Genomic DNA, 25,375 nt, shown 5'->3' on the forward strand with positions numbered 1-25,375 from the left:
TGAAGCATTTAAAATACTTTTTCAGAATTCACTTAAATTTTTACTAAAAATTAGTTTGAAAAAACATTTTGACCAAAAACGATTTCCGTCAGATTAAGAAAGGACACCAAAACAACATCACTACTCGAATATGCAGCCGCCATCTCTCTCTCAATAATCTTCTCCAATAGCTTGTTGATGAAGCCAGAAAATACTAGGCTGAAAACAGCCCCATAAACTTTTGTTGGCATGGCGAGTTAACGGTCACGGATCACTTTCTGTCAAATAAATCATTGAGTGTGACTTTAATGTTACCCATTTAATGTCACGACTGTTTTAATTATTAAATTTAATTTCCACAATTGTTTAAGATCTTCTATTTTCAATCTCAACTATTTATTTTTAATATTATTTAATGTTACATAGTAGTGAAAAAAAATAAGCAAAGAATAGGCATCAACTTTCTGGACAAGATGGGTCAAGGACACAAATACCAGTTTGAATGCAAATAGTCAACATGTAACAGTTGTATACAACTTTCACAACACTGATCATGTGACTAGCACGCGAGGAGCGAAGGTGATTGTATTAGGATCAATAATTTTTCTTGCATCTCACATGTTTGATGGTGTGTATTTGGATGACATGTTTTGTATATTTTACCAAATTTCACTTGTGTAATGTTGTGAAACATGATTTGCAGGGCAATTCACCATGGTAAATCAGCCAGGATAATTACCATGATCTAGTTTCTTGGATGATTGAAATTTGCCAAAACAAAAACTAAGAACATACAAGTTGCTTCAGCAGCTGTTGCTGTACTAATTCAATTCAATTCAATTAAAAAAATAAAATGAAACAAGAATCTTGAACAGAAATCAGAAACGTGTTACTTTCGATTCTTATCGCTATAAATGTGCAACAAAAATTTGATTCCATGTGTCTGGAACTCCAGGAAGGCACCAATGTATGCAATCTGAATTGTGCAGCACATCAGCCTTTTGCTCATCAGTTAGTACCTGGCCTCCGGTTTCGGTGTAAACTTTTGTGTGAGCATCAACTCTGTAATTTGACATCTGCGTTACATTGAGTACTGAAACCGGAAATTTCATTTTGCTTATTACTTCGGACACCACACGCATGATCTTCTTGTCCGAACCAGTTCCCCAGAATCCCTTTTTCATGTATGGCTTTGTTTCGTTGAAGCATCTCATCCCGTCTGGATTTTCCCAGTCTGCGCTTCTGCAGAATTAGAGATTTAACTTGTTACTCAAGTCATTAGTAAAAACATACTCTGCATAATTTTTATCTTGTGTTTAATCATAGCAAGTTGTGTATGGGAGAGATACCTCATGTGGGTAGGGGACATAGTAGTGAAAAAAACACGGGTCTTGTTCGGATTCACATTTGTGTCGACCCAGTTAGCCCATGTCTTCAATGCTATTCTGTAGGCAGCCGGTGCTTCCAATTCTTCGTACCCTTCTTCTCCGTTTGGAAACGAGCCCCAGCTGTGTTCAATTACACATTGTTGCTCAGATTGATCAATCTTAAACCAAACAGAAAATGCCGATACTCCATTGGCAAAGTTAAATTTCTTAGAAAACAAAATATGCACAAATAGAACCGGTTATGAACTTTTAATCAGAATAGAACCCGGAAATATAAAGACTGTTTGTTTGGTTCCTCTTCATTTTAATGTCTCTACGGTTCTACTTTTGTTATAAGTTTTTAACCGGCTCTATTTATACATATTCCTCTAAACTTACTATGATTTGATCGTGTAGCCGCTCATCCACCAAACGTAAGTGTTGAACACAAGGATATCAACTCCTGTCCAGTATTTGGCATGCTTGGCAACTGAATCCACTTTTAGTATTCTTTCCTTCGGATTTCCGATTATCTGTTCATCAGAATTGGAATCAACAAGAAATGGAGCCCAGTAGAATTCAATACTTGCATTATACTCCTGAAGATGGAAAGATTTTGATTAGCTTCAAGCCTTCAATTGTTTCCTTTAATCGTCGTTTCAAATGAGCGAAAACTAAGAACTATACGTACCTTGGCTCTGAAGACTGTGTGAGAGTGCCCGCGTCGTATGGACTTTTGGTCCTCTGGTATGATGGATTCAACCATACAGACTAGAGATTGCCATTGACCTCTTTGCAAAGAATCGCCAACAAAAAGTAGCCTCTTTCCGCTAAGCTTCTTAAGAACAACTTCTGGATCAAATCTACATACAAAGTTGTAAGAAATTAACTGTTTAGAAAAACAGAACTTCATGCAGTACGTATTTAAATTAATCCATGAAGATTGCGTTTGCCTCTAGTATAAACTAGCATATTATCAGTACTCCGAAATAGTCATCTTGCACTCATCCTTCCTTTGTTTCTGTAACTTGGGAAGATGTAAGATGATTTTTTCGGAGTGCAGATAGCAGCTCCCAATAAATATATCAACATTCTAGCTTGCATAATAAACTGCATAGATGTGTTTTGACATGCAGTTGTAAGTTACCAACCTTGGCAATGTGCAATCTTGGATCTGCCATTGCCAGTAGCGATAGCCAGAATCCGGACGTCCATTCTTGACACACGAAACTTGCCTATCAAGATACGGGCAACTTCTATCCGAGTAAAGAGGCTTGATCGAACGGTTGAACACCCACTTTCCATTTTCAATACTGCACTCCTCAGGGTCAAACTCAAACCTATCATCTAATATGGTATCCCTCAACTTATCCAGTGTAGCATTTCTATTTTCTGTTAGACAGTGATTGGTGACCACAAAACATCAATTAGGAAAATTTTAGTTGGAAAAAAAAATCAGTAGTTAATTAGACTTACGATTTTTCGAAGTGGCATTGGTTTTGGAACATGATTTAACTTTGAAAAAAGGGTTGGAGGAAAGAATGATGCCAATCCGTTCGGTGTAGAGGAGACTGATGAAGGCGATAGCGCAGACCATGATAATTGGAAAATGTAGCTTTCCGCGAAACACTTTCATTGCACCAGATGCAGTAGATGGAGGGAAGCTCATGGCATGTGGAGAGGGTGGAGTGCTAGAGAAAGGTTTTGAAGGGAGGATTATATGAAAGGGTGTGTGGACAAACAGAATGATGAGGACGTGTTTTATTTTTGGGGAAACATCTTTTGGGTTTTTGAGTAGGAGTGAAGCTAAAGGAATGGATTATTTAAAGGAGAAGGTTTAGGGGTGAGTTGCAAGGCTAACATCTTGGGTTCCTTTTCTGTCCTCTGCATATACATATAGTGGGGAGCTGGCCATGGCCCTATATGATGATCATCCAACAACTGTTTTATTGCTAAAGTAGCTCAGAATCTTTCATTAGGTGAGAAAAAAGCTACTGCTATTTTTATAGATAGGGTAACAAAGAAGGGAGGCTCTCTCTCTTTTGACTTCTTTGGCTATCTGGTAGGATTCATCCATCATCTATATATATATATATATGTGTGTGTGTGTGTGTGTATCATATATGTGTGTACGTATTTGAATAGGAGCCGTCTGTTTCATAATCGGACAATAGGTACATACTCGGTAAAATCCGATTAAGGGGACAAACTTTCACCAACGTAGATTCCTGTTAAGGAGAGATTCTAGGGTTCAACCCAGTGGCGGAGGCCATTTAAAGAATCTAGGAGGACCAAAAGCGCATTTGTTAACAACTTTCTAGTATAATTACATGAAAGTTCAAAATTACTTAAGTCAATTAATTGGAGCCATATCATAGCTGAGGAGGCCATGACAACCTCGAGTCTACATGAGTTCCGCCACTGATTCAACCGATTGTGTGTCATTTTATTAATATTCATCACGCTAAACACAATAAAGAAATAATGCTAATATAATATACATACTCGGTTACATGTTGAAATCTCGGTTTCAACTTATAAAATCTCACTATTAGACTAGCCACTTAGCTTGAACTGTATGAAGTGTAAGTCTCTCTGTTGGTTCCAGTAATCAATCAGCAGCCAATATTTCATTTTCAGGTTGTTAAAGGTGTATTGATTGAATGATGAGAGAGCATGTTGAGGTAGAGTATTGTACTGAATTTTCGATGTAGCAGCAGTATATCAGTACCACGTATCTGCTTGTGCACATCATGATCATTGTCAATGAAAGCCACTCAAAACTTTTGTTCTCAAAGGCGAGACTCGAGAAGTTTACTTATATTTAGAATGTCATGATATTATTATTCTAAGTCAATGACAAAACTCGAGAAGTTTACTTATATTTTGGATGGCTCAATGATTTTATTTTAAATCAATTACGTATTGTGAGTGCGTTTTAACTTTTTTGCATAGTCATGTGTGACTGATTTGTAATACTGTTGCAAAAACATGGGGAGAAGAAGCTTTATGCAGTTGTTATAGACATGGTAACTAGGATTAATGTGGATGAACAGGTACAGTTCTGAGATTTTGACCTAGATATGGAAAAGTCTGAATTAGCAAATCTGGCAGAACAGGTTCATGAAATTTGGGGTGATGGTGGTATGATGCTGTTGGCGTGGAAAATTAATCCAACGTAACATTGACATCATCTTCCACTGCAACAAAAATCATCCCATGTCAATGATTGCTTAGCATTAATTTAGGTTTGAAGTTAGCTGCAATTTTACTCCAGATTTCATTTATTTAAGCGATGATCAACTTGTAAAGTCCATCATTATAAATACCACCAGGATCATCTTTGTGAGAATCTTAAGGATCCGTGAATTATATCCGTTCATCGTACATCGTGTGGTCAGTTTTTGTTAGATACTGTTTATGTTCAATTTTAAATAAAAAAAATTAAAATGATTTATGACCACACAATGTACGATGAACAGATAAAATTCACAAATTATCGAGATCCTTACAAAGAGGATCCATATTCATAGTAAATATACTCTAGTGGGCACTCACTATTATGATCAGTTTTATTTAGGTCCTACCTAGGTATAGAGGGTCTTCTGCGAAAGAACAACTTATATGGAAAAGATTCATCATTACGTGACTTTTCAATTTGATAATACAGTGAAACGTGTTGAGAAACTTACAAATATCATTTTTTATTAGTATAGAACGCCATAGTGTCGGTAAACCTGTTTCATATAAGTCATTATTCTTGCGTTTGCGTAAGAGCGAACTCATAAATTTTCAGTTAGGCGACCTGGACTAATTTTCACTGAATGAAAGAACTTCGTACGAATTACCAGTAAAAATCTAAATTACCAAAGGGGTAGCCTCGCCATTAGCCAACGTTGCCCGTTGCATCTCTCTCAAGTGGCAAAGCCAACATGGGTCATTGGTTGTCCATGATTCCATCAACTTTAAAAATCCCGTGTATATATACGTGTATTATATTTTATCCTCTAAACAGTTAGGACAAATAAAATTACATCCTCCTCCTACTTCTTCTTCAATTTTTTTTTTCTATCATCCATGTTTTCATTTTTCTCTTATTGTGTGTGACTCTATTATACGCACCAGATGGTCACTGAAGTCTCTTAGGGGGCGTTTGTTTGCCCTCACTAAGTGGGATTGGATTGGACTGGATTAAAACTTAGAGTAATACTGTGTTTGTTACACAGCAGGACAACCTTTAGTGGGACTAGCCGGGACTCGCCTCGACAAAGGACGTCGCTAGACGGTCTTAGCGAGTCCCATCGAAAGGCATCGGATTGCTAAGACCTTCGCTGCTTCACTCCATCTGCTTCTCTTCGTCCGCTTTTCTCCCTCGCTCTGCTTCATCTGCTTTATCTGCTTCTCTCTCCCTTGCCCATCTATCTGCTTCTCTCTTTCCCAGATTTGAAACCCAGCCCATCCATTGCCTAAATCTCAACACCAAAATTTAAAAAAAAAAAATTCAAAACAAAAACAACAACAATCCCCATACAAAATTCTTCCTTATTCCCAGTAATTCCCAAAAAAAAAAAAACATTTTCCCAGAAAATCCCCGAGAAATGGATAGAGAAAGGGAGAGAGTAGCTTTGGTACAAAGAAACATGGAGAGACGGAGGAGAGAGTAGCTTTAGGGACAATTTTGCAGGAAAAATAACTTTGAAGGATATTGTTTTGCAGGAAAAAATGAGTGATGGAGGACGACACTAACGAGGAAGAAAAGAATGAACTCCCAAGGAGAAAGTCCAGATAGAGGAGAGCATCCCAAGCACAAACACAAAGAAAAAGCTTGAATAAAAAATAAAATATTATTGAGTTAATAACAAAATATTATTAAATGTGTATTTAATGATATAAAGTTATAGTTGTTAACTATTCTTTTTTTTAGTCCGGCACTCTACCAAACGCTTCACTAAATCAGTCCAGCTTAGTCTAGTCTAAGCCAATTCAACTTAGTCCCTAAGGCTAGTCCAGTCCGAGTTAATCCGGTGCAACAAACGCACCCTTAGTTTACAAGCCTTTACAATTTCCAACACTATTTAACAGTTGCTTGTAGCCACTCGACAAACATCTACACATCATAATAATTGTTTACATATATTAGCTTAACCTTTGACAAATATCGGCAGGTATTGACAATTTTCTACCAAATGCTCAACGAAAAAGTCAAATAAAATAATTTCAGTCAAATCTATTTAAATATTCTGAGTCCGCCGGTGGAATTTTCTCATACACACGTTAATGATTATTGCCAGACAATTATGTTGTTGGATTACAATATGGATTGCTCATAATTATTATTTAACCGTCCATATTATATTAATAATATGATAAATAATATTTTAAGTTGTTTAACAGGAGAACATCATTCTGTTAAAAAAATATATATTACTTTTAGTCCATACTGTGGAGAAATTTTTAGGTGTGCCGGGAACACCATGCCACGTGGTGTTCCCTCACACATAAAAATTTGACATTTTGAATATACTTCAATTTTTTATTTCAATAAATAAATAAAACTAAATTTTTATGTGTGAGGGAACACCACGTGGCATGGTGTTCCCGGCACACCTAAAAATTTCTCCATACTGTGAGGCCCAACTCCATTACCAGTAAATGTCCAAATTACCGAAAGGGTAGCCTCGCCCTTAGCCAATGCTGCCCGCCGCATCTCTCTCAAGTGGCAAGGCCAACATGGGTAATTGGTTATCCATGATTCCGTCAACTTTAAAAACCGCATGTATATATACATGTATTGTATTTTATCCTATAAACAATTAGGAAAAATAAAATTACATCCTCTTCCTACTTCTTTTATGTTTTTCCTTTTCTTTCATCCATGTTTTCATTTCTCTCTTATTGTGTGCAACTATATTGTACGCACCAAATGTTTGATGAAATCCCTTAATTTACAAGCTTTGACAATCTTCAACATTCTTTAACAGTTGCTTGTAGCCACTCTCGATAAGTCTCTACACATTATGATAATTGTTGACATATATTGGTATAAATCTTAGACAAATAACGGCAGGAATTGACAAGTTTCTACCTAATGCTCAACGAAAAAGTTCAATAAAATAATTTTAATCAAAATCATGATCCCCACTATTTAAATATTCTGAGTCCGCCAGTGGAATCTTCTCACTCATACACACGTGAATGTTTATTGCCAGACAATTATGTTGTGGATTACAATGTGGATTACTGATAATTTTTATTTAACCGTCCATATTATATCAATAATATGATAAATAATATTTTAAGTTGTCTAACAGGAGAGTATCATTCTATTTAAATATATATATATATATATATATATATATATATTACTTCTTTTTTCATGTGACGGTAAAGTATATGCAGGCCACGCAGTGTTCATATTTTCCATATTTCACATAAATTGGTTGGAAATATGACTACAATGACATTACAGATGCACATAAGATTTTCTCTTTTTATCCAGAGAAACCCACATCGGAGATGCAAACTATATCCCAAACCATCAAATCTTAATAACTATATTAGTGTTCTAATTAAATCACATATTGACATGGGTTCTAACTTTCTTACGCGAATTTCTTATTGGCAAAATGACATTCTCGTAACACGGGCTCAATATTATTTATTTCTTTTAGTCCATACTCTTAGGCTCAACTCCATTGGATCAAATAGTCAAACCCAATAGCTCCCCTCAAACAATCGGGTCGGGTCAGAAACCGAATCCGTTTCCTTAACAATATCTGTTGAAGTCTAAACCAGAACCTTCGTTCCCGACCTTCTCTCTCGCTGAATCTCAAATGGCGACAATCATCCACCTCTCTGCAATCCACACTTCATCTCCCTTTATCCGCTTATTCTCTTCTCACTCTCCCCAAAATACCCCCAACCCCTCATTCAATTTACCAACCAAAGCCCCTACCTTCCGCTCCATTTCTCTCAAACCTTACGCCGCATCCAAGCCCCGAGCTTCGGTCATCACTTTGGCGGTTAAGACCCTCTCGGAGACCGAGCTAGTCACCGTGCCGGAGGAGGTAGATATCGCCGGGAAATTGCCGGCGGAGACTGGGGTCTACGCCGTTTTTGACCAGAGCGGAGAGCTGCAGTTCGTCGGGTTATCGAGGAACATAGCGGCGAGTGTTCTCTCCCACCGGAAGTCGTTGCCGGAGCTTTGCTACTCCGTTAAGGTATGGACTTTTCTGGGACTTTTATTAGCTGCTAAAGTTTAGTTTTTGTGAAATTGAACATATATAGGTTGATTCAAGGGCTCAATTCAATTTATAGTGAGCTGTAGAATTCATTAATTGTTAAAAAAATATATCAATTCAATTCAATTTTCTTTTTTTAATACAAGCGATAATGGAGAAGGAGAATTCTAACTAGGAATGCTCTTAACCAATTGAGCTACAAACTCTTTTTTTACGAAAATAAATTATGCATCTTTACAATTTAAAGATTAACCCATAATCCACATTGTTGCTTATTTGTGTGGGTAATGCACACTCTGGTGAAAGCAGTGTTTTTTTCCCTGTAGGATAGAAGTTTATTGGACCGAATCGAAATGTTTGAACTTTGCTTTCAAAGTGAAAAGATTAAGAAGCCATTTTGGCTCTGTGTCTAGAAAGAAAGGAGACAACTGGTAAAATTGGTGTCGATTTTACTGCAAAACTAGTATAAATGTACAAGGAAATAAGCGATATTGCTCTGCTAACAGTGATGATATTGTACTGTAGGTTGGGGTAGTAGATGAACCAGATAGGGCGGTTCTAACGGAAGCTTGGAAATCATGGATGGAAGAACACATAAAAGCAACTGGGAAGGTTCCCCCGGGAAATGAATCGGGCAACTGCCACATGGGTCCAAAAGCCACCACCGAGGAAGAAGAAGTCTGATCTCCGGCTAACACCTGGTCCTAATGTGCAGCTGACAGTGCCACTGGAGGAACTCATTGACCGGTTGGTGAATGAGAACAAAGTTGTGGCCTTCATCAAGGGTTCGAGAAGTGCCCCATTGTGTGGTTTCTCGCAGAAGGTTGTCGGAATTCTTGAAAACCACGGGGTGGATTATGAGAGCGTTGATGTGCTTGACGAAGAGTATAATAGAGGATTGAGGGAGACTCTGAAGAAGTACAGTAACTGGCCGACTTTCCCCCAGATATTCGTGAATGGAGAACTGCTTGGGGGATGTGATATCCTAAGTTCCATGCAGGAGAAGGGCGAGCTTGCCAGCTTGTTTAAAAAGTGATTGTTCAAGTTTTGGTGTCGATGTAGATGGCAGATTTGATCAGGGGTATGTGATACTGAAACTGTACGAGGCAATTGAGTTTGTATTCATATATATAAATGATTAAGTTAGGCACTCGTGTGTCCTGTGTTCGATTTCCTCTCTCCTAGTGTCGCTTGTATCAAAAGTTTAGCTGTCATGCTTAGATTTAGGCATTGTAACTCTTAAACTTTGAGCAAATAAAGTTGGGTGAAGGAAAATTTGTTTGGGTGGAATGGGAATGAGAAGCTGTATTTCATCTTCATTGGTTTTTCCATCCTTTTGCAATTTGATATTTGTCGTGGTAATATTCACACATTCTTTTTTACCTTCTACGCACTTGTTAATTTTTATTCTTTGATTATCTTTAATTCATTGGACCCAACGGTCGAAAATTGAATTATTGAGAAGGAGACTTGAATTTGGGTGCAATGCCACGCTGTCCAGACTAATTGGTTTAACCTGCATTTGTTGTATCTTTCATGATAAGGCAAGCTAAAGAAAAATGAATATTGATAAGACTAGTCACGCATTGATAAGCTGATCCTCACCATCTGCAAAATTTCACTTAAATTGCAATGGAAAATTTAGAGTCAACTTAGCTGTGCGCGATTGATCCCAGAAACTGCTCAGGAACCAAATGATCAGCCGAATCATCACACAAATCCAACGGTTACTACTTTTTCGCACAGTCCATCTACTTTAAACGGTTCCAACTAACAGATTTTAAAAGTTAGTTACTGAGCCCAAATACGTGGACCCAATTCCAACTGTTTCCTGTTGACACAGTCCAACTCTCCATCTCTCCTTTTCATGCACACTGACTTTGGACAGTATCCAGGTGTCGCCACGTCATCCACTCCCGTCACTTTGGACGAACATTGCGGCTGCAATTTATTACGGTACAGTAGCAGGTGCGGAATGGTCGCTCCTCGCACTAACACAAAGACCACTGCCTCCGGCTGCGCTGCCCGCAGACAATAATTAGAATAAATTACGAGTCATTAGGGGCAAAAACGTCATTTAAGGAATCCATCGTCTTCCACGTTGGTTATCAGCTGAAAGCCTGAAAACAAAGGGAGGAGTCGTTTAGACATTTGATAAACCACCATTTTCTTCTCCGATCAAAATCCGGCGGAAGTTTCAAGCTGTACGAGGAGCTGGAATTGCAGGAGTTTCAGGACAAGTTCGTGATCAAATCCGCGGCTCCGGATCGAGGCTTCTTGATCGACCGCCGCGACGGCGCCATGGAGCCGCTTAACGGTATAAAATTTTCATCTCATTGCTAGGTGATTCTTCTTCTTCTTCTGCAAGTCCGTCGAAAACCTCGACGATATACGGAGTGGCGGGAACGATCAGATTGCTTACAGGTAAGTCAATTGCTTGCTTTTACTCGCTTTGGAGTATTTCGAAACCAAAATGTGTATACCTTTTTTATTTTTTATTTATTTTTATTGTATAAATCTGTGGAATGAATGGCTATATTTCCAGGAAATGGTGTGTGTTTTCTGAATCGACGTGTTTGGTGCAGGAAATTATGTTCTTGTGCTAACTTCGCAGACGGAAGTTGGGACTTATCTCGGCTTCCCTGTTTATCGAGTGACCCCGATGAGGTTTCTGTCGTGCAACGAGGGTACGAAGAATTCAACTTCTCAGGAGGTAAGGGTTTTGATTCTTTTGATTCGTTAGCTGAAAGTGACTTGGGATGTTTTAAATTTGTGATGTATTTGTGCAGAAAAAGGATGAGGCGTACTTCATGGCTCTGTTGAAAACAGTCCAATCAACTCCGGGGTTGTACTTCTCGTACAAGACTGATATAACACTAAGTAAATTCTTATACCTAGCACTCAGCCAAAGTTTAATTTTTTTGTATCTGTTAGGGTGCCGTTTAAGTACGTTCTGCTGTTTTCATTGCTGTTGTGTGATTACTGTTCAAAATCTTATCATGTCAATTTATGTATCTATTCGGTAAAGTGTTGTGTTTGTTTATCTATTCATATATAATTGATCATTTCTACCAGCTTTCAAAGAAGATGTAAGTTAGTGGAAGGATGGATGGCCAAACCAATATGGAAGCAGGTTAGTTGGAATTTGGAATATTGGGTTTATCGGGACCTAATTAGTTCTTAAAAGTGATTCATGTTATATACATCAGGTGCATATAAGCATATATATTGTCCAGCGTTTAGTTTACTAGGCATCCTCAACTCTTTCCAAGTCGGAGGGTTAATAGGGAAAGAAAGGAAGGCTGCCCTAAGGATTTGCCTACTTCTGTGTTTTTGTGCACTATCCTTATCTTTTGTTCTCAGCTCAATAAAGATGCCTTCTCAGTTCATATCCTTGAAGACATGCCATTCTTTGTGCAGTTTTTTGGTTGTCAAGTGATTCTCCCTTCCTCTTTATCCAAATGATTTTTTGCCTGCACTAGAAGACAAGAAAGCATGAGTATCGAGTCAACTGACACACCATATCATATGGATGTTTATCAGTCTTTTCTCTTAATGCCATTTTAGCTCCTATCAAATGATTACTTTACACATTACGATCTATGACTAGTAATTGCTTGGTAGTTTTTAACATTATTTGTGTTTTCAGGCTGACCCCCGATTTGTTTGGAACAGAAATCTTTTGGACAAACTTATCGAGTATAAGGTTAGACTTTCCATCTTCGAGGTCATAATAGTTAAACAACTTGAAGGAAGAACAGCATTTCCAAAAGTTGTCAGTTCTTTGCGCACAAATTTTATTGCTAATGCTCGTTAATTTTCTCATGGCAGGTTGATGGTTTCATTATTCCTTTAATACAAGGAAATATCCTGAGATTGAGATTCAGGGTTTAGGTGAGTAATATGTTATGGTGTTCCTTAAGCCACACTTACGATAGTCTCAAGGAGGTGTACCCAGCATCTAGATACAATGTTATAGAGATGATTGATTCTTGTAGTCACTTTTGTGTCTGTATCTGCATGTTTTGAAGGACTTAAACATGAAACACTGTAATGTGGTCGCGTAGGGACAAGAATGTGGAGAAGAGGAGCCAACCTTGGAGATGTTGCTAATTTTATTGAAACTGAGCAGTTGGTGGAGATTGAAGGTTTCCAGTCCTCATTATTGCAGGTAATTCTCATATGAAGGTTCAGAAAAGAAATGTATGCTGAGGTATTATTGTATCGGAATATTTTTAGTTACTATTATGTTTCTTTGCCTAAATAGGACACTTATATCATGGTGTCATTGTACATGTGATCAACTAAGTTGGCCGAGGATTAAACATTTGAGAAAAGTATATTTTGTTGAGAATGAATCCCATATTGATGGAAGGAGGGACCTTGCATGAGCTTATAAGTAAATTGGGTTAATCCCCATATTGTCAATTGGTTTTATGGTGGAAGCTCAACTTTCTTCACATTCTGAGCTCCTTGTTGATGTGAGAAATATCAAAATTGTAGAACTTTGTCATTCTTTTCTGAGGTTTATGGACTGCCCCTCACATAGATGAAACTTTTGTACAGTTTAGCAAGGATAGATTAGTTTTGCCAACTTTTATACATTTAGAGAACTTTTTCAATACTATACCTTCTAAATATGCAGTACACTGTTTCACCTATTAACCCTTAAAACTGATAGCAGATTGGAAGTTTTGTCATAATTTAATACAAGAAGATTTATTTATCTATTCCTTTTTTCTGAATAAAAACCCTCCATAATACTTTTGATATGTTGTTCAGATTCGAGGTTCAATTCCGCTTCTTTGGGAGCAAATTGTTGACTTGAGCTATAAACCACAACTTAGGATTATTACTCATGAGCAGACAGTAATTTGTTGCCAGAGATGCAAATCCATCCCTTTTTACTCTTTTCTAGCTTCATGATACAGTTCTTGTTAGTGTAGTGTTCTGAATTTTCCCAATCTACTTACAGTCAAATGTTGTGGAGCGCCATTTCTTTTATCTTTCCCAAAGATATGGAGATACAATGGCAATAGACTAACAGATAAAGTAAGGGTTTCTTCTCTTTTACATTTTACTTTGAATTTAACAATCCTTGCACACACTGGTTCACCTTTATGTTAAGCTGAAATGTTCGCAATTTTTTTCCTTCAAATTGTGTTTGTACGGCACGCTCACCTTTTTGCGGCTCTGGGATTTGCTAAATAAGCAATGATGTCTGTAATTCTTCCCAGCTGACTGCTTGTGCTACACAAGTTTTACTGTTTTTTTAATTGTATGCAAAGCATATGTTGTTTCATAAATTTCCAGTTGTTATAATTTTTCTGTTTATTGTTATTTGTAGCATGGCGATGAAGGTCAACTAAGCACGGCATTTTTCTGCCGAAATGCAAAATCTACCAAACGTGAGGTGACAATTTGCATACTTATGTATGCAACTATGTTGGCTCCCAACTGAATCATTTTCCCATTTCAAGTAGATTTGTTTTTTGTTTTCAAGGTTGCTTATAATGAAGTCAGTTCTATTGGTTGGCATTGAGAACAATGTCAGAAATGAGATTTTGTTCTCAACTTACTGCTTGTGTTTTTGTAGCAGATACGTTTCATTTGACTTTCATCATGCATGTGGTAACTCAAACTTTGAAAACCTAAAGGTTCTATACGAGCAGATCTCAGAGCATTTTGAAAAGCAAGGGTAATGAAAGCGTAATATCTGATTGAATTAAGTATGCCAAAATCCAGGTATGCTGGCTATATGTAATACTGTTTTTAATCAAAACTGTTCCAGCTGAGCAGATACTTCCTCGTAGATGCGAAAGGCAATATACTGAAGGAGAAGAAAGGGATTGTCAGATCAAACTGCATCGATTGCCTTGATAGAACAAATGTTACTCAGGTTTCTAAGAAAATTACCTAGTGTGATTGATCTTAATAATTTTTGCTAATATGATATACCATATACCATAGCATGATTAAACTAAGCGTTGACTTTCGAAGTTTTTGATTTGTTAATATGGAAATCATAATGAGCATACGCAGGTTACAAATATATAGGGGAGTTTGAGTGAGTTGCAAACTACACTCAACACTCAAGTTACCTATCCCAAATCTCCTTGACTCATGCTAAACAGCCGGCATAGGGAACATGACTAAGCTCCTTGGATTAAGGAGTTGACAACAAGATAAGACCCTTATACAAGTTGATAAGAACAAGAAGAAAATAAACAGCTATTGACTAGGTAAAACACTAATAGGGTTGACACAAACCCTATTACCCAGAGAATACCGAGAAACCCTAATCATGAGGAACCCTAAGTAACCAGAGGTCTTCAATACTCCCCCTAAGCTGGATCCAGAAGGTTGATGGATCCAAGCTTGCCGGGAAGCTTTTGAAACTGATGGGAGGCTAATGGTTTGGTGAATAAGTCTGCAAGTTGATCGTAGCTCTTGACAAAATGAGTTTTGATGACCTGTGATTGTACTTGTGCACAAACATAGTGATAGTCAACTTTAATGTGCTTGGTTCGCTTGTGGAAGACAGGGTTGGAAGCAATTTGCATTGCTGCCTAGTTGTCACAGAAAAGGGACATAGACTGAGGAGTGAAGACACCTAAGTCATGAAGTAGACCTTTCAGCCATATTAATTCAAACGCAGTAGATGCCATGGCTTGATATTCAACCTCATCACTTGATCTTGCAACGATTGCTTGCTTTTTACTTTTCCATGTAACAAGGTTGCCTCCCACAAACGTGCAATACCCCTTGTAGACTTACGATCAATAGAGTTGCCAGCCCAATCAGCATCACAATAACTTGTGATCTGAGTGCTCTCATTCTTCTTCATGATTATGCCACAATCCACTGAACCTTTTAGGTACTGAAGTATTCTTTTGACAAGATTAAAATGCTCCATAGTGGGAGAGTGCATAAATTGGCTAGCAATGCTTACTGAATAGGCTATGTCAGGCCTTGTAATAGTCAAATATATCAACTTACCAACAAGTCACTGATAATAACTTATGTTTAGAAGTGGTTGCCCCTCCAAGTTGAGTTTGAGCTTGATGTCAAGAGGTTTAGCATCACTCATGTTTGCTTCCTTGAGAAGATCCAGAACATATTTCCGCTGGCTAAGAAAGAAACCCTTGTGAGAGGTTGCCACTTCTATGCCAAGAAAATATCTCAGTATTCCAAGATCTTTGATTGCAAAACGTTGTTGTAGTGAATGCTTGAGCTTCTTTATTTCTTTAGGGTTGTCTTCTGTAATGATCAAATCATCTACATATACAAGGACTACCAATTTCCCAGCAGTTCCTGTGCGCACGAATAGTAAGAAGTTTGCGTTGCTTCTTTTAAAACCAACACTTGTAAGGACTGAACTGAGCTGAGCTTGGCATACCAAGCTCTCAGTGACTGTGTAAGACCATAAATCGCTTTGTGCAATTTACACACAACATGAGGTTCATGACTTTGAGGATGACCTGGGGGTAATCTCATATAGACTTTTTCTTCAAGATCACCATGTAAAAGGCATTCTTTACATCCATTCGATACATAAGCCACCTTTTGTTAACAGCAACTGAAAGGAGTACTCTCACTGAGTTCATCTTTGCAACAGTAGCAAAGGTTTCCTTGTAGTCCACATCAAATGTTTGAGTAAAGCCACGAGCCACTAATTTTGCCTTGTGTCTTTCTATGGACCCATCTAAGTTGAATTTAACCTTGTATATCCACCTATAACCTACTATCTTCTTTCCTTTAGGCAGTGTCACAATGCTTCAGGTTTTATGTTGATCAAGGGCATGCAGTTTATCTTGCATAGCTTACTGCCAAACTTGTGATTGATTTGCTTCTTGAAATGACTGAGGCTCAACATGCTCAGATACATTACAGAGAAAAACATTGTATTTAGATGACAGTTTTTGATAGGACACATAGTTGGACAGTGGATGCCTTGGCTTGTAAGTGACAAAGTCTTGCTGGAGGATGTCTTTCACGAATGGGATTTCGTCGAGGCGCATCAGAATGAGACTCGTATGAAGATTCCTCATGTGCAACGCTGTGGAGAGATTCATATTAAGTGTTAGTGTCACCACTTGAATCTGGTTGGTCAGTTGCAGCAGGGGACTTTGTGTGATGTGCAGGCACCATTGCATTAGATTAAGTGACTTCAGTGGCAAGTATCTCAGTCCTTGGCAATGGAAAAAGATCCAAGAAACACTTCCCCTGACTAGTACTATCTAGAGATTTGCTATAATAAGGGTTAGTTTCATGAAATTTAACATCATTGGAAACAATTAGTCTCTTAAGTTGTGGATTGTAACATTTGTATCCTTTTTGTGTGGACGAGTATCAAGGAAAATACATTTGGTTGCCCTAGGATCTAGTTTGTCTCAATGCAAGGGCTGAACATGGACAAAACAAATGCATCCAAAGACCTTCAGGTGTGACAAGTCCACTTTTTTGTTTTTGACCATTTCCATTTGTGATTTGAACCCCAAAATCTTGCTAGGCAACCTGTTGATTAGGTAAGCTGCTGCCATAACACTTTGAGACCAAAATTGTTATGGTACATTCATTTGGAACATCAAAGCCCTAGTTTTTTCATGAAGATCTCGATTTTTTCTCTCGGCATTACCATTTTGTTGGGGTGTGCCAACACAACTAGTTTGATGCATGATGCCATTGTTGCTCAAATATTGAGTCATGACTTGGGACATGTATTTGAGAGGAAAAATGATTTCTAACAAGGTTATGAAAGTCCTTAAACACTTCCATCACTTCACTCTTTGATTTTAACAAATATAACCTAGTGGCTCTTGAATAATCATCAACAAAGGTTATGAAGTGTTTGTAACCATCAAAAGATTCACTAGTTGGTCCCCATACATCAGAGTGTACAAGTTCAAAAAGATGAAAAACTCTAGACAAAGATGAACCTAGAGGTAGTCTAGTTGCCATTGACATATGGCAAGTTTCACAATGAATTTGTTCTTTGCCTAAGTCGGGAGACAAGGTTGACAAAACATGTTGAGAAGAGTGAGGTAGTCGCTGGTGCCACAAGGAATAATCTTGAATGAAGGCATGGATGAACTTAGACTTGGCTTGGAATCCACTGGGAGAGCTTTTCGATATGTAATAGAGACCATCTAGGTAAAACCCTCACCAATCGTCCTCTTGGTGACACAATCCTAAAAAATGACATTTTCTAGTGAAAAAATGGCTAAATAGTTTAAGGAATTTGTGATTTTTCCCACTGAGAGAAGTTAAAATGGAAATGAAGGAACATATAAGGCCATAGACTCTATTTGGTTTGATATCATTTTTCCCTTTCCTACAATCCTAGCACCTTCACCATTAGCTACAGACACATATGATGGTTTATGAAGTTTCTCAAATTTATACAATTTTGACACTTGATTAGTCATATGATCTGTGACACCTGAATCTATAACCCAAAAATCATGTAACTAATTGATTTTAAGAGCAGTTTTGAAAGCATTCACGATACCTTTCATCTCTGTTGAGGTAAGCGATCATCATCGGCCAAAAAAGTTGCAAACTTGCCTAGCAATGTAGTGGCACTTCCATCTTCATGGTCAACAGCTCGATCTTCCCTTCCTCTTTTCTGTTGGAGATAGGCTGCAAACTCAGTTATAAGAGTAGCAGGATTTGCAGTGAACTGTTGGTAAGAATCTGAACTATTGATAGATGAAGATGATGCAGTGTTGGCACGAGGATATGCTCGACTTGTCTTCTGTGCAGTCTTATCCTTCATGAATTCAGGCTTGAGCTCTGGATGCAGGATCTAACACCTATCTTTCACATGCCCGATGTTGTCACAATGTAGGCACTTCAAATGAGGGTTTTTTCCTTTGTACCTTTTTTCATTTGTCAGATAAGCCCTAGCTTCAGCCACATTGGTTTTTGTACCACTGTTCATGACTTTTCTTCTTACTTCCTCACATTGGATGGTTGCACAAATGCTAGTGAAGGATTGTAGCTCAGGATTCATGAGAATATGACTTCTCAAATCCTCATATTCTGAGCTCAAGCTAGACAGTAATTGAAATTTTTTATCTTCTTCAGTTCTTTTAAGAAGCACCGTGGGATCAGTTGTGTGAGGTTTATAGACATCCAGCTCATTCCACATGCTTATCAGAGAACCAAGATGTTGAACTAAAGTTTTACCTTCTTGTTGAATGTTGGAGATATCCTTCTTGAGTTGAAAGATGCGTGCATAGCTGTTTTGATTACCATACATCTCCTTCACAGTTATCCAGAGAGAGAGATGACTCGGAATAGCTGAAGATTTTAGCAATCTTTCTTTCCATGGAATTAAGCAACCATGACATGACCAATTGATCTTTACAAAGCCACCCTTCATATTCTAGAGAAGTAACTTCAGGAGCAGGATGACTGCTATTGATGAAACCAAGTTTGGATCTTCTACCAAGCAAGACTAGCAGCTCTTGGCCATGACAAATAATTAAACTCATTCAGTAACACTGAATTGAGTCGTTGATTTGGATTGATATCCATTTCAGAGATGCGAGCAGAAGGAAAAGCAATGGTGCTTTCATCCTCTGAATTCTCATCAGCCATATTTTGCTGAAGGAAAATCACAAGTGAGATATATAGAGACAAGCTCAGAAGGATGCCCGCTCTGATACCATGTTGACTTTTGAAGTTTTTGATTTGTTATTATGGAAATCATAATAAGAGCATACGCAGGTTACAAATATATAGGGGAGTTTGAGTGAGTTGCAAAGTACACTCAACAGTCAAGTTACCTATCCCAAATCTCCTCCTTGGATTAAGGAGTTGACAACATGATAAGACCCTTATACAAGTTGATACGAACAAGAAGAAAATAAATGGCTATTAACTAGGTAAAACACTAATAGGGTTGACACAAACCGTATTACCCGGATAATACTGAGAAACCCTAATCATGAGGAACCCTAAGTAACCAGAGGTCTTTCAATACTGAGATTTGACATTAAATTGTTTACTGCTTCTTTATTTTGTAGAGTTACTTGGCTCAGAAGTCTTTAGATGCACAGTTGCAGAGGACTGGAGTGCTGGATTCTTTTGAAAGCATTTCTATGTTTCCTGAAGACTATCAAACATTTAGAGCGTGTATGGAATTCTTCGTGTCATGTATTCTATCTTTCATAAATGATCAAACGATGTCTATAATAAATTGTTGTACTTATTCTCAATTTTCTTGCTTTAGTGTGGGCGGAGCAAGGTGACGAGATAAGCCTCGAGTACGCAGGGATGTATGCCCTGAAACGGGACCTGGTTAGGTAAATTCAACTGTATAGTATGACTTGAATCTTGGACAATATATATATATATATATATGTAATTATGTATATATATCCCTTTTTTTTGGAATCATATTCTGGATCCATATTACCGCAGATATGGGAAGCAGACATTTGGAGGAATAAGTAAAGACGGGATGAGTGCTCTTTCAAGATATTTTTTGAATAACTTTCAGGATGGCATTCGGCAGGTAATCTGCCTCTCTTTCGCAAATATAGAGTATTGCTCATCTACATGAAAGCAAGTGACTTCCATTTATATATACCTGCTTAAAGTTTCAAATTTGTTCAGGATGCTATGGATCTTATCGGTGGCCGCTACACAGTTAGAAGGGATATTTCACCATCCCGGGCTGAATCTTTTTCTGTAAGTACAATGAATCTTTCAAAGAAATTGAAGTGCCTGAATTCCTTGTCTGGTTTTATATATCCCTTTGTTATCAGTTATATAGATCCCGGGTAGGATTATAAAAGCTTGGTTCATCTTCTCGCAACCTCAAAATTTTAGTTTATGATGGTTGGGGAGTACCCTGATGGTTCAATTGCATCTCTTGAAAGTAAATTTAGTAAGAAATCATGCCTACTTTAGCAAATACGAGTGATATTTAATGGATATGCTTTTAGTAACGAAAGGGGAAGTAAAATTCAATTCTAGCAAACTTGATGTTTGATTGGCCAGCTTGGCATGTAATCATCATTAGTTGGCTGCGAATGAAGCTAACTTATGCCACTTTTAAAATGGCTTCATTGAATCTATAGTCAAGTTTTAAGTGTGAGAACAAACATCGCAGTATCTACCGGTGGCATCAGCTTTGCTAATTGGAGGGTTGACACTGACATCCGTCACACTTCAGCAAGGTATTACTATTATTTTGGTTTTGCCTGAAATCTTAGTACATGGAACTTTGTTCTCAGATGCGAGTTCTATTCAATATTCACGAAGACCTGAGAAATTTTGAATCCTATTGCAGTGGGTCGTAATGCCCAACAGTATGTCTTCTGTTCTTTGTGCTGGAGTCACTGCTGGAGTAGCGGCAGCGGTTAAAGCTAATGGAAGGCAATTCTGTTCGAGACCTCGCTTGTGCAGACTCGTGTAACATTATTCTGAACTTGTTCATTCAAACCGTAGAGTTACTGTTGTTGCAAGCCTTGTCATTTTTTAGCTAATATTTACAAACGATTTGTGGTTAAAATGGTAAACTTGTTTTACTGTTTCCGGTTGCTGCCGATAAATTACTTAGTAAATTTGGCCACGAGTTCAAATGGCAGTGCAATCGGACATGGTACACTCCTTTAGAGATTGTGTGAGATCACTAATTCAAGGGGCCACCTTGTTTACGATAGCATGGGTGTGTTTTGATAATCTTATGCAATCCAAACAAATTGAAATTGCTCTGAATTTACTCCAAATCTAACATGATTTCAACTGGACGAAACACTTACAATGCCCTTTTGTATTTACTGATGCCAGTTAAACTCATCTATCTCGATCGTTGTTAACTTTGCAAACCCTGACTAGAAATAAATATATAAAAGCAGTAGAGAAAATATGTCCTATCACCAGTTGTTCTCTCGTGTAAAACCTAGTTCTATGCTAACTTTGATTGAGAACTTTCTAGGGGGATGACAAGGATCAGACTGTTAGGCGGCTCAACCGAACTGAAGCTGTGGACTAAGTTGGTCTGTCTCTTCCATTCCTTCTAAGCTGTGGACTAAGTTCGTCTGACTCTTCTGTTCCTTCTCTGCTGTGGCCTAACTACTAAGTTGGTCTATTTTAATTTCTGTGGCCATCCAATCTCAAGTTTTTTTCTTATATGTAATAGGATTTCTTCTCTTTTGTGCTTTTGTGTGAATTAAACTTTGGTTTTCTGGTTTTCCATTTGTCTTTGAACAATGATGGAGCATTCACGTACGATTCATAATCTGGTTTTGTTGAAATTCCTGCATGGCTTCATTCTCTTAGTCTTATGCATGATGAGCACATGTCCGGAATCTGCTGCATTTCCCAGCCCTACCCTGCTTGGAAACGAATCTAATCGCTTGGCTTTGCTAGACTTCAAAAAAAGAATAATTGAAGATCCTCTCAGTGTCACGAGCTCGTGGAATCATTCCGTCCACTTCTGCAGTTGGGTAGGTATTATATGCCACCGTGCCACCCAGAGAGTCTTGATTTCGGACCTAGAAGATAAACAATTGGTAGGCTCCATTCCACCTTCCATTGGAAATCTTACTTGTCTAATTGAAATAAGCTTGGGAATCAACAAGTTTCATGGTGAAATTCCTCAAGAACTGGGTCGGCTACGTACCCTGAAAAGTCTAAACTTGTCTTTCAATTCTTTAGGTGGGAAAATTCCGATTAATATGTCCCACTGTACACAACTAAGATGTTTCGATCTTTTTTCCATTAAGATTATGGACGTTATGAAAATTGCCTTCACTATAAAAGTATAAATTGTCGTGTTTTTTTATTTATTTTTTTTTTAATTTTTTTAATAAATATTTTGGAGATTGGCTATTTTTCAAGGCTTATAGTGAAGGTTGTATATTGCATGATATCTCTTCTTAAAGAAAGAGAACAATATTGAGTAGAAATTTTTTGATTTCTTAGACGTTGCTTTTTCTTTATGTTCATAAGATATATAATCTCAATCATGACAGTATTTGTCCTTAGTTTTTTACATTGATATTTTATGTAAATAGTTCCTACTCTATCTACGGACAATGCTTACAACACATTTAATCCGTTATTTTAATACTTATATATAACAATTATAATTCATTTAATATTCATGCGGCAACGCGTGGACTAAAACTACTAGTCCTACCTAAAATAAGACTCCAAGAATTTTACAATTAAGACTCAAATCAACATAATGTGCATTCTGATTTATAAGTTTGTCCTCCTGCATGATGTTTGTTTTTCTTTTTGTTTCCTAACCTATTGCTTTAGTGTTTTGCAACTTGTTTTGAGGTTTTGATGTGATTAAATGGAATGAAGAATGGCTTTAAGTGAGTTAACAACAATTAAGAGTGGAGTTAGTAATGGATAAGTGTCATACTCTAAGAGAGGCCATAAAGAGGTCAGACATTGCTTGGTTGCAAAAGATTTGAACTCAGAGTTGGGAGTCTTCCACTAACTTCAAGTCACCATGTTGGTGCAATTTCAAAATTATCGTAAAAAAAGATTTGAACTCATAGTTGGGAGTTTTCCACTAACTCCAAGTCACCTTTTGGATGCAATTTCAAAATTCTGGTCCAATTGATGAAATGAAATGATAGAACATAATGTTTTAGTGGATGTTATCATGGATAGCAAAGACAAAGAAATCAATTATCTTCTAGTAAGTATCACACTAAGGAAAAAATTAATTACAATTTATAATGAAATGATAGAACATAATGTTTTAGTGGATGTTATCATGGATAGCAAAGACTAAGAAATCAATTATCTGCTAGCAAATATCACACTAAGGAAAAAAATCAATTCCAATTTATAATGAATAGAAAGAACTACAATAAGGAATACAAGTAAAACGTATAAAACGGTAGTGTATAAAAAAAACATAGAAAACGTCTTCTTTACACGGAGGAGTCAGCTCAACTCAAGGGTAGGTTCTCAATAAGAGAGTCATCTTAGTGATTCTCTGTTCCAGCTCAAGGGTCTCTTGAGTTTGGTCCAATAATGCCTATGTAAAAGAAACTATAAAAAAGTCTACTTCTGTTCTTTTCCTTAAACATCAAAATGGTTATTGGACAAAGGCAGAGTTGGCTAGACTACCAAGACATAGGAAACATATAGAAGCCCTGATTCGGTGAATAAATATGTTACAAAAGATTAAATTTTCGTGCAAGCCATCACTAAGAGGAGAGCTGGTCTAGTTAAGTAGATGAGTTTGCCAAGTGAGGGACAGTGAGATGAGAGAGCAACAATTCTATGGTCTGCAATTCAAAACCATGAATGGACAATGCATTGCAATGTAATCCAAATGTAAAAATCATGAGTCGCATGAGGTCTGAAGCATATGAGGTGCGTGAGTGATGAAAAAATGAAACTAGGAAGCAGACACTGCAATGCAGAGTCAGAATCCAAATGTACAAAAAACAGAATCAGGAAACAGAAACTTCCTTGCAATGTCTAAATCTGTACTGATCTATTCTAAAATATAATGCCAATTGAAGTGAATGCTAGCTGTAATGGAAGATTTGGTAATTTTTTTGATTATTTTAAATGCATTTAAGTGATTCATAATACACGATTAACATATTTATAATTAACATAAATATTGTAACTTTTTATTGATTCTATACAAAATCACCCTTTAAGATACAATTTTCATTAAATTTTTGTACTTATTATGGGTATTAAAGGAGAAAATTATTTTATGCTACGTAGCTTTAAATGCTACAAGCATTGGATGGTCTGGATTGGTTTGAATTAGTTATTATTGTGGTCCCATTAATCCAGACCATCCAATGCTTGTAGCATTTAAGGCTTGTTTTTTTTTTTATCTTTTAATAATCTTATGTGATCCAAACAAATCGAAATTGTTTTGAATTTACTCCAAAGGTGACATGATTTCAAATGGACTAAACACTTACAATGCCCTTTTGTATTTGCTGATGCAGGTTAAACTCATCTCTCAATCGTTGTTAACTTTGCAAACCCTGACTAGAAATAATCATATAAGCGCAGTATGAGAAAATGATAATCATGTTCAAACATTTATGAATGCTTGCATTGTCTTAAGGGTACCAAAAGCAACCGATGAAATCAAATTACCCTACAACCCCCCTTCCTTTTTGCTCCTAAGCCTATGCTTATGTGGTTATATATATTTGTATATATATGAAAACTAAGTTTTTATTTTTGTTGGTTGTTTGAAAGCACTGGAATTTTCTGTTTTGGTGTGGAGATTTTGAGTGGTGGAGGAGACCCTTTTAAGATTAGGGTCTAATATCTTCGTTGACACTCATTTTTTATTTTTTATAGTGAAGCTTATTTATTGCATGATATCTCTTCTTATATAAAGAGAACAAATATTGACTAAGAAATTAAATTTCTTAGATGTTGCTCTTTCTTTATGTTCATAAGATATAGTCTCAATCAGACAGTGTTTGTCCTCAGATTTTTTTACGTTGATGTTGTATGTAGATAGTTCTTACCTATCCATGCACAATGCTTACAACACATTTAGTCCATTATTTTGATACTTATATACAATATTTGTAATTTATTTAACATTCTAGCGGCAACGCGTGAGCTAAAACTACTAATCCTACCTAAAATAGGATTTCAAGAATATTTTCAATGAAAACTCAAATCAACATAATGTGCATTCCAATTTATAGGTTTATCCTCCTGCATGATGTTTGTTTTTTTTTATTTTTTATCTATCCTATTGCTTTTGGTGATTTGCAACTTGTTTTGCATGTTTAAACCTTCTAGGTTTTTGTT

The 25,375-nt window shown here is 37.1% G+C and overlaps 2 protein-coding genes and 1 pseudogene across 2 annotated transcripts; 2 read left to right on the forward strand and 1 right to left on the reverse strand.

Annotated features, from left to right (window-relative positions):
• Nucleotides 1-777: 777 nt before the first annotated feature.
• On the reverse strand, nt 778-3,181 carry LOC103930532 (protein trichome birefringence-like 3). The gene is made up of 6 exons (XM_009339878.3): nt 2,823-3,181; nt 2,498-2,738; nt 2,038-2,209; nt 1,746-1,945; nt 1,329-1,487; nt 778-1,221 (listed from the first exon to the last, which is right to left on the reverse strand). The coding sequence occupies exons 1-6, from the start codon at nt 3,013-3,015 to the stop codon at nt 888-890; spliced, it is 1,299 nt and encodes a 432-aa protein (XP_009338153.2). The 5' UTR covers nt 3,016-3,181; the 3' UTR covers nt 778-887.
• Nucleotides 3,182-8,136: 4,955 nt separating this feature from the next.
• On the forward strand, nt 8,137-9,906 carry LOC103930533 (bifunctional monothiol glutaredoxin-S16, chloroplastic). The gene is given in 3 exon segments (XM_009339879.3): nt 8,137-8,566; nt 9,113-9,226; nt 9,228-9,906. Coding segments are annotated over 3 exon segments (897 nt in total). The 5' UTR covers nt 8,137-8,179; the 3' UTR covers nt 9,624-9,906.
• On the forward strand, nt 9,650-21,163 carry LOC103940206 (annotated as a pseudogene).
• The last annotated feature ends 4,212 nt before the right edge of the window (nt 21,164-25,375 follow it).

Source organism: the organism of the source record quoted next, unplaced genomic scaffold (genome assembly GCF_019419815.1).
Source record: "Pyrus x bretschneideri cultivar Hongxiangsu unplaced genomic scaffold, Pyrus_bretschneideri_v1 Contig2, whole genome shotgun sequence".
Lineage (NCBI taxonomy): Eukaryota > Viridiplantae > Streptophyta > Magnoliopsida > Rosales > Rosaceae > Pyrus > Pyrus x bretschneideri.

Excerpts from the sequence above, each read along its gene's own strand:
- LOC103930532 (XM_009339878.3), bottom strand. The coding sequence starts at position 3,015 with ATGAGCTTCCCTCCATCTACTGCATCTGGTGCAATGAAAGTGTTTCGC. Across the intron at positions 2,210-2,497 it reads CAAGATTGCACATTGCCAAG|ATTTGATCCAGAAGTTGTTC; the intron begins GTTGGTAACTTA and ends CTTTGTATGTAG. Across the intron at positions 1,946-2,037 it reads ACACAGTCTTCAGAGCCAAG|GAGTATAATGCAAGTATTGA; the intron begins GTACGTATAGTT and ends TTCCATCTTCAG.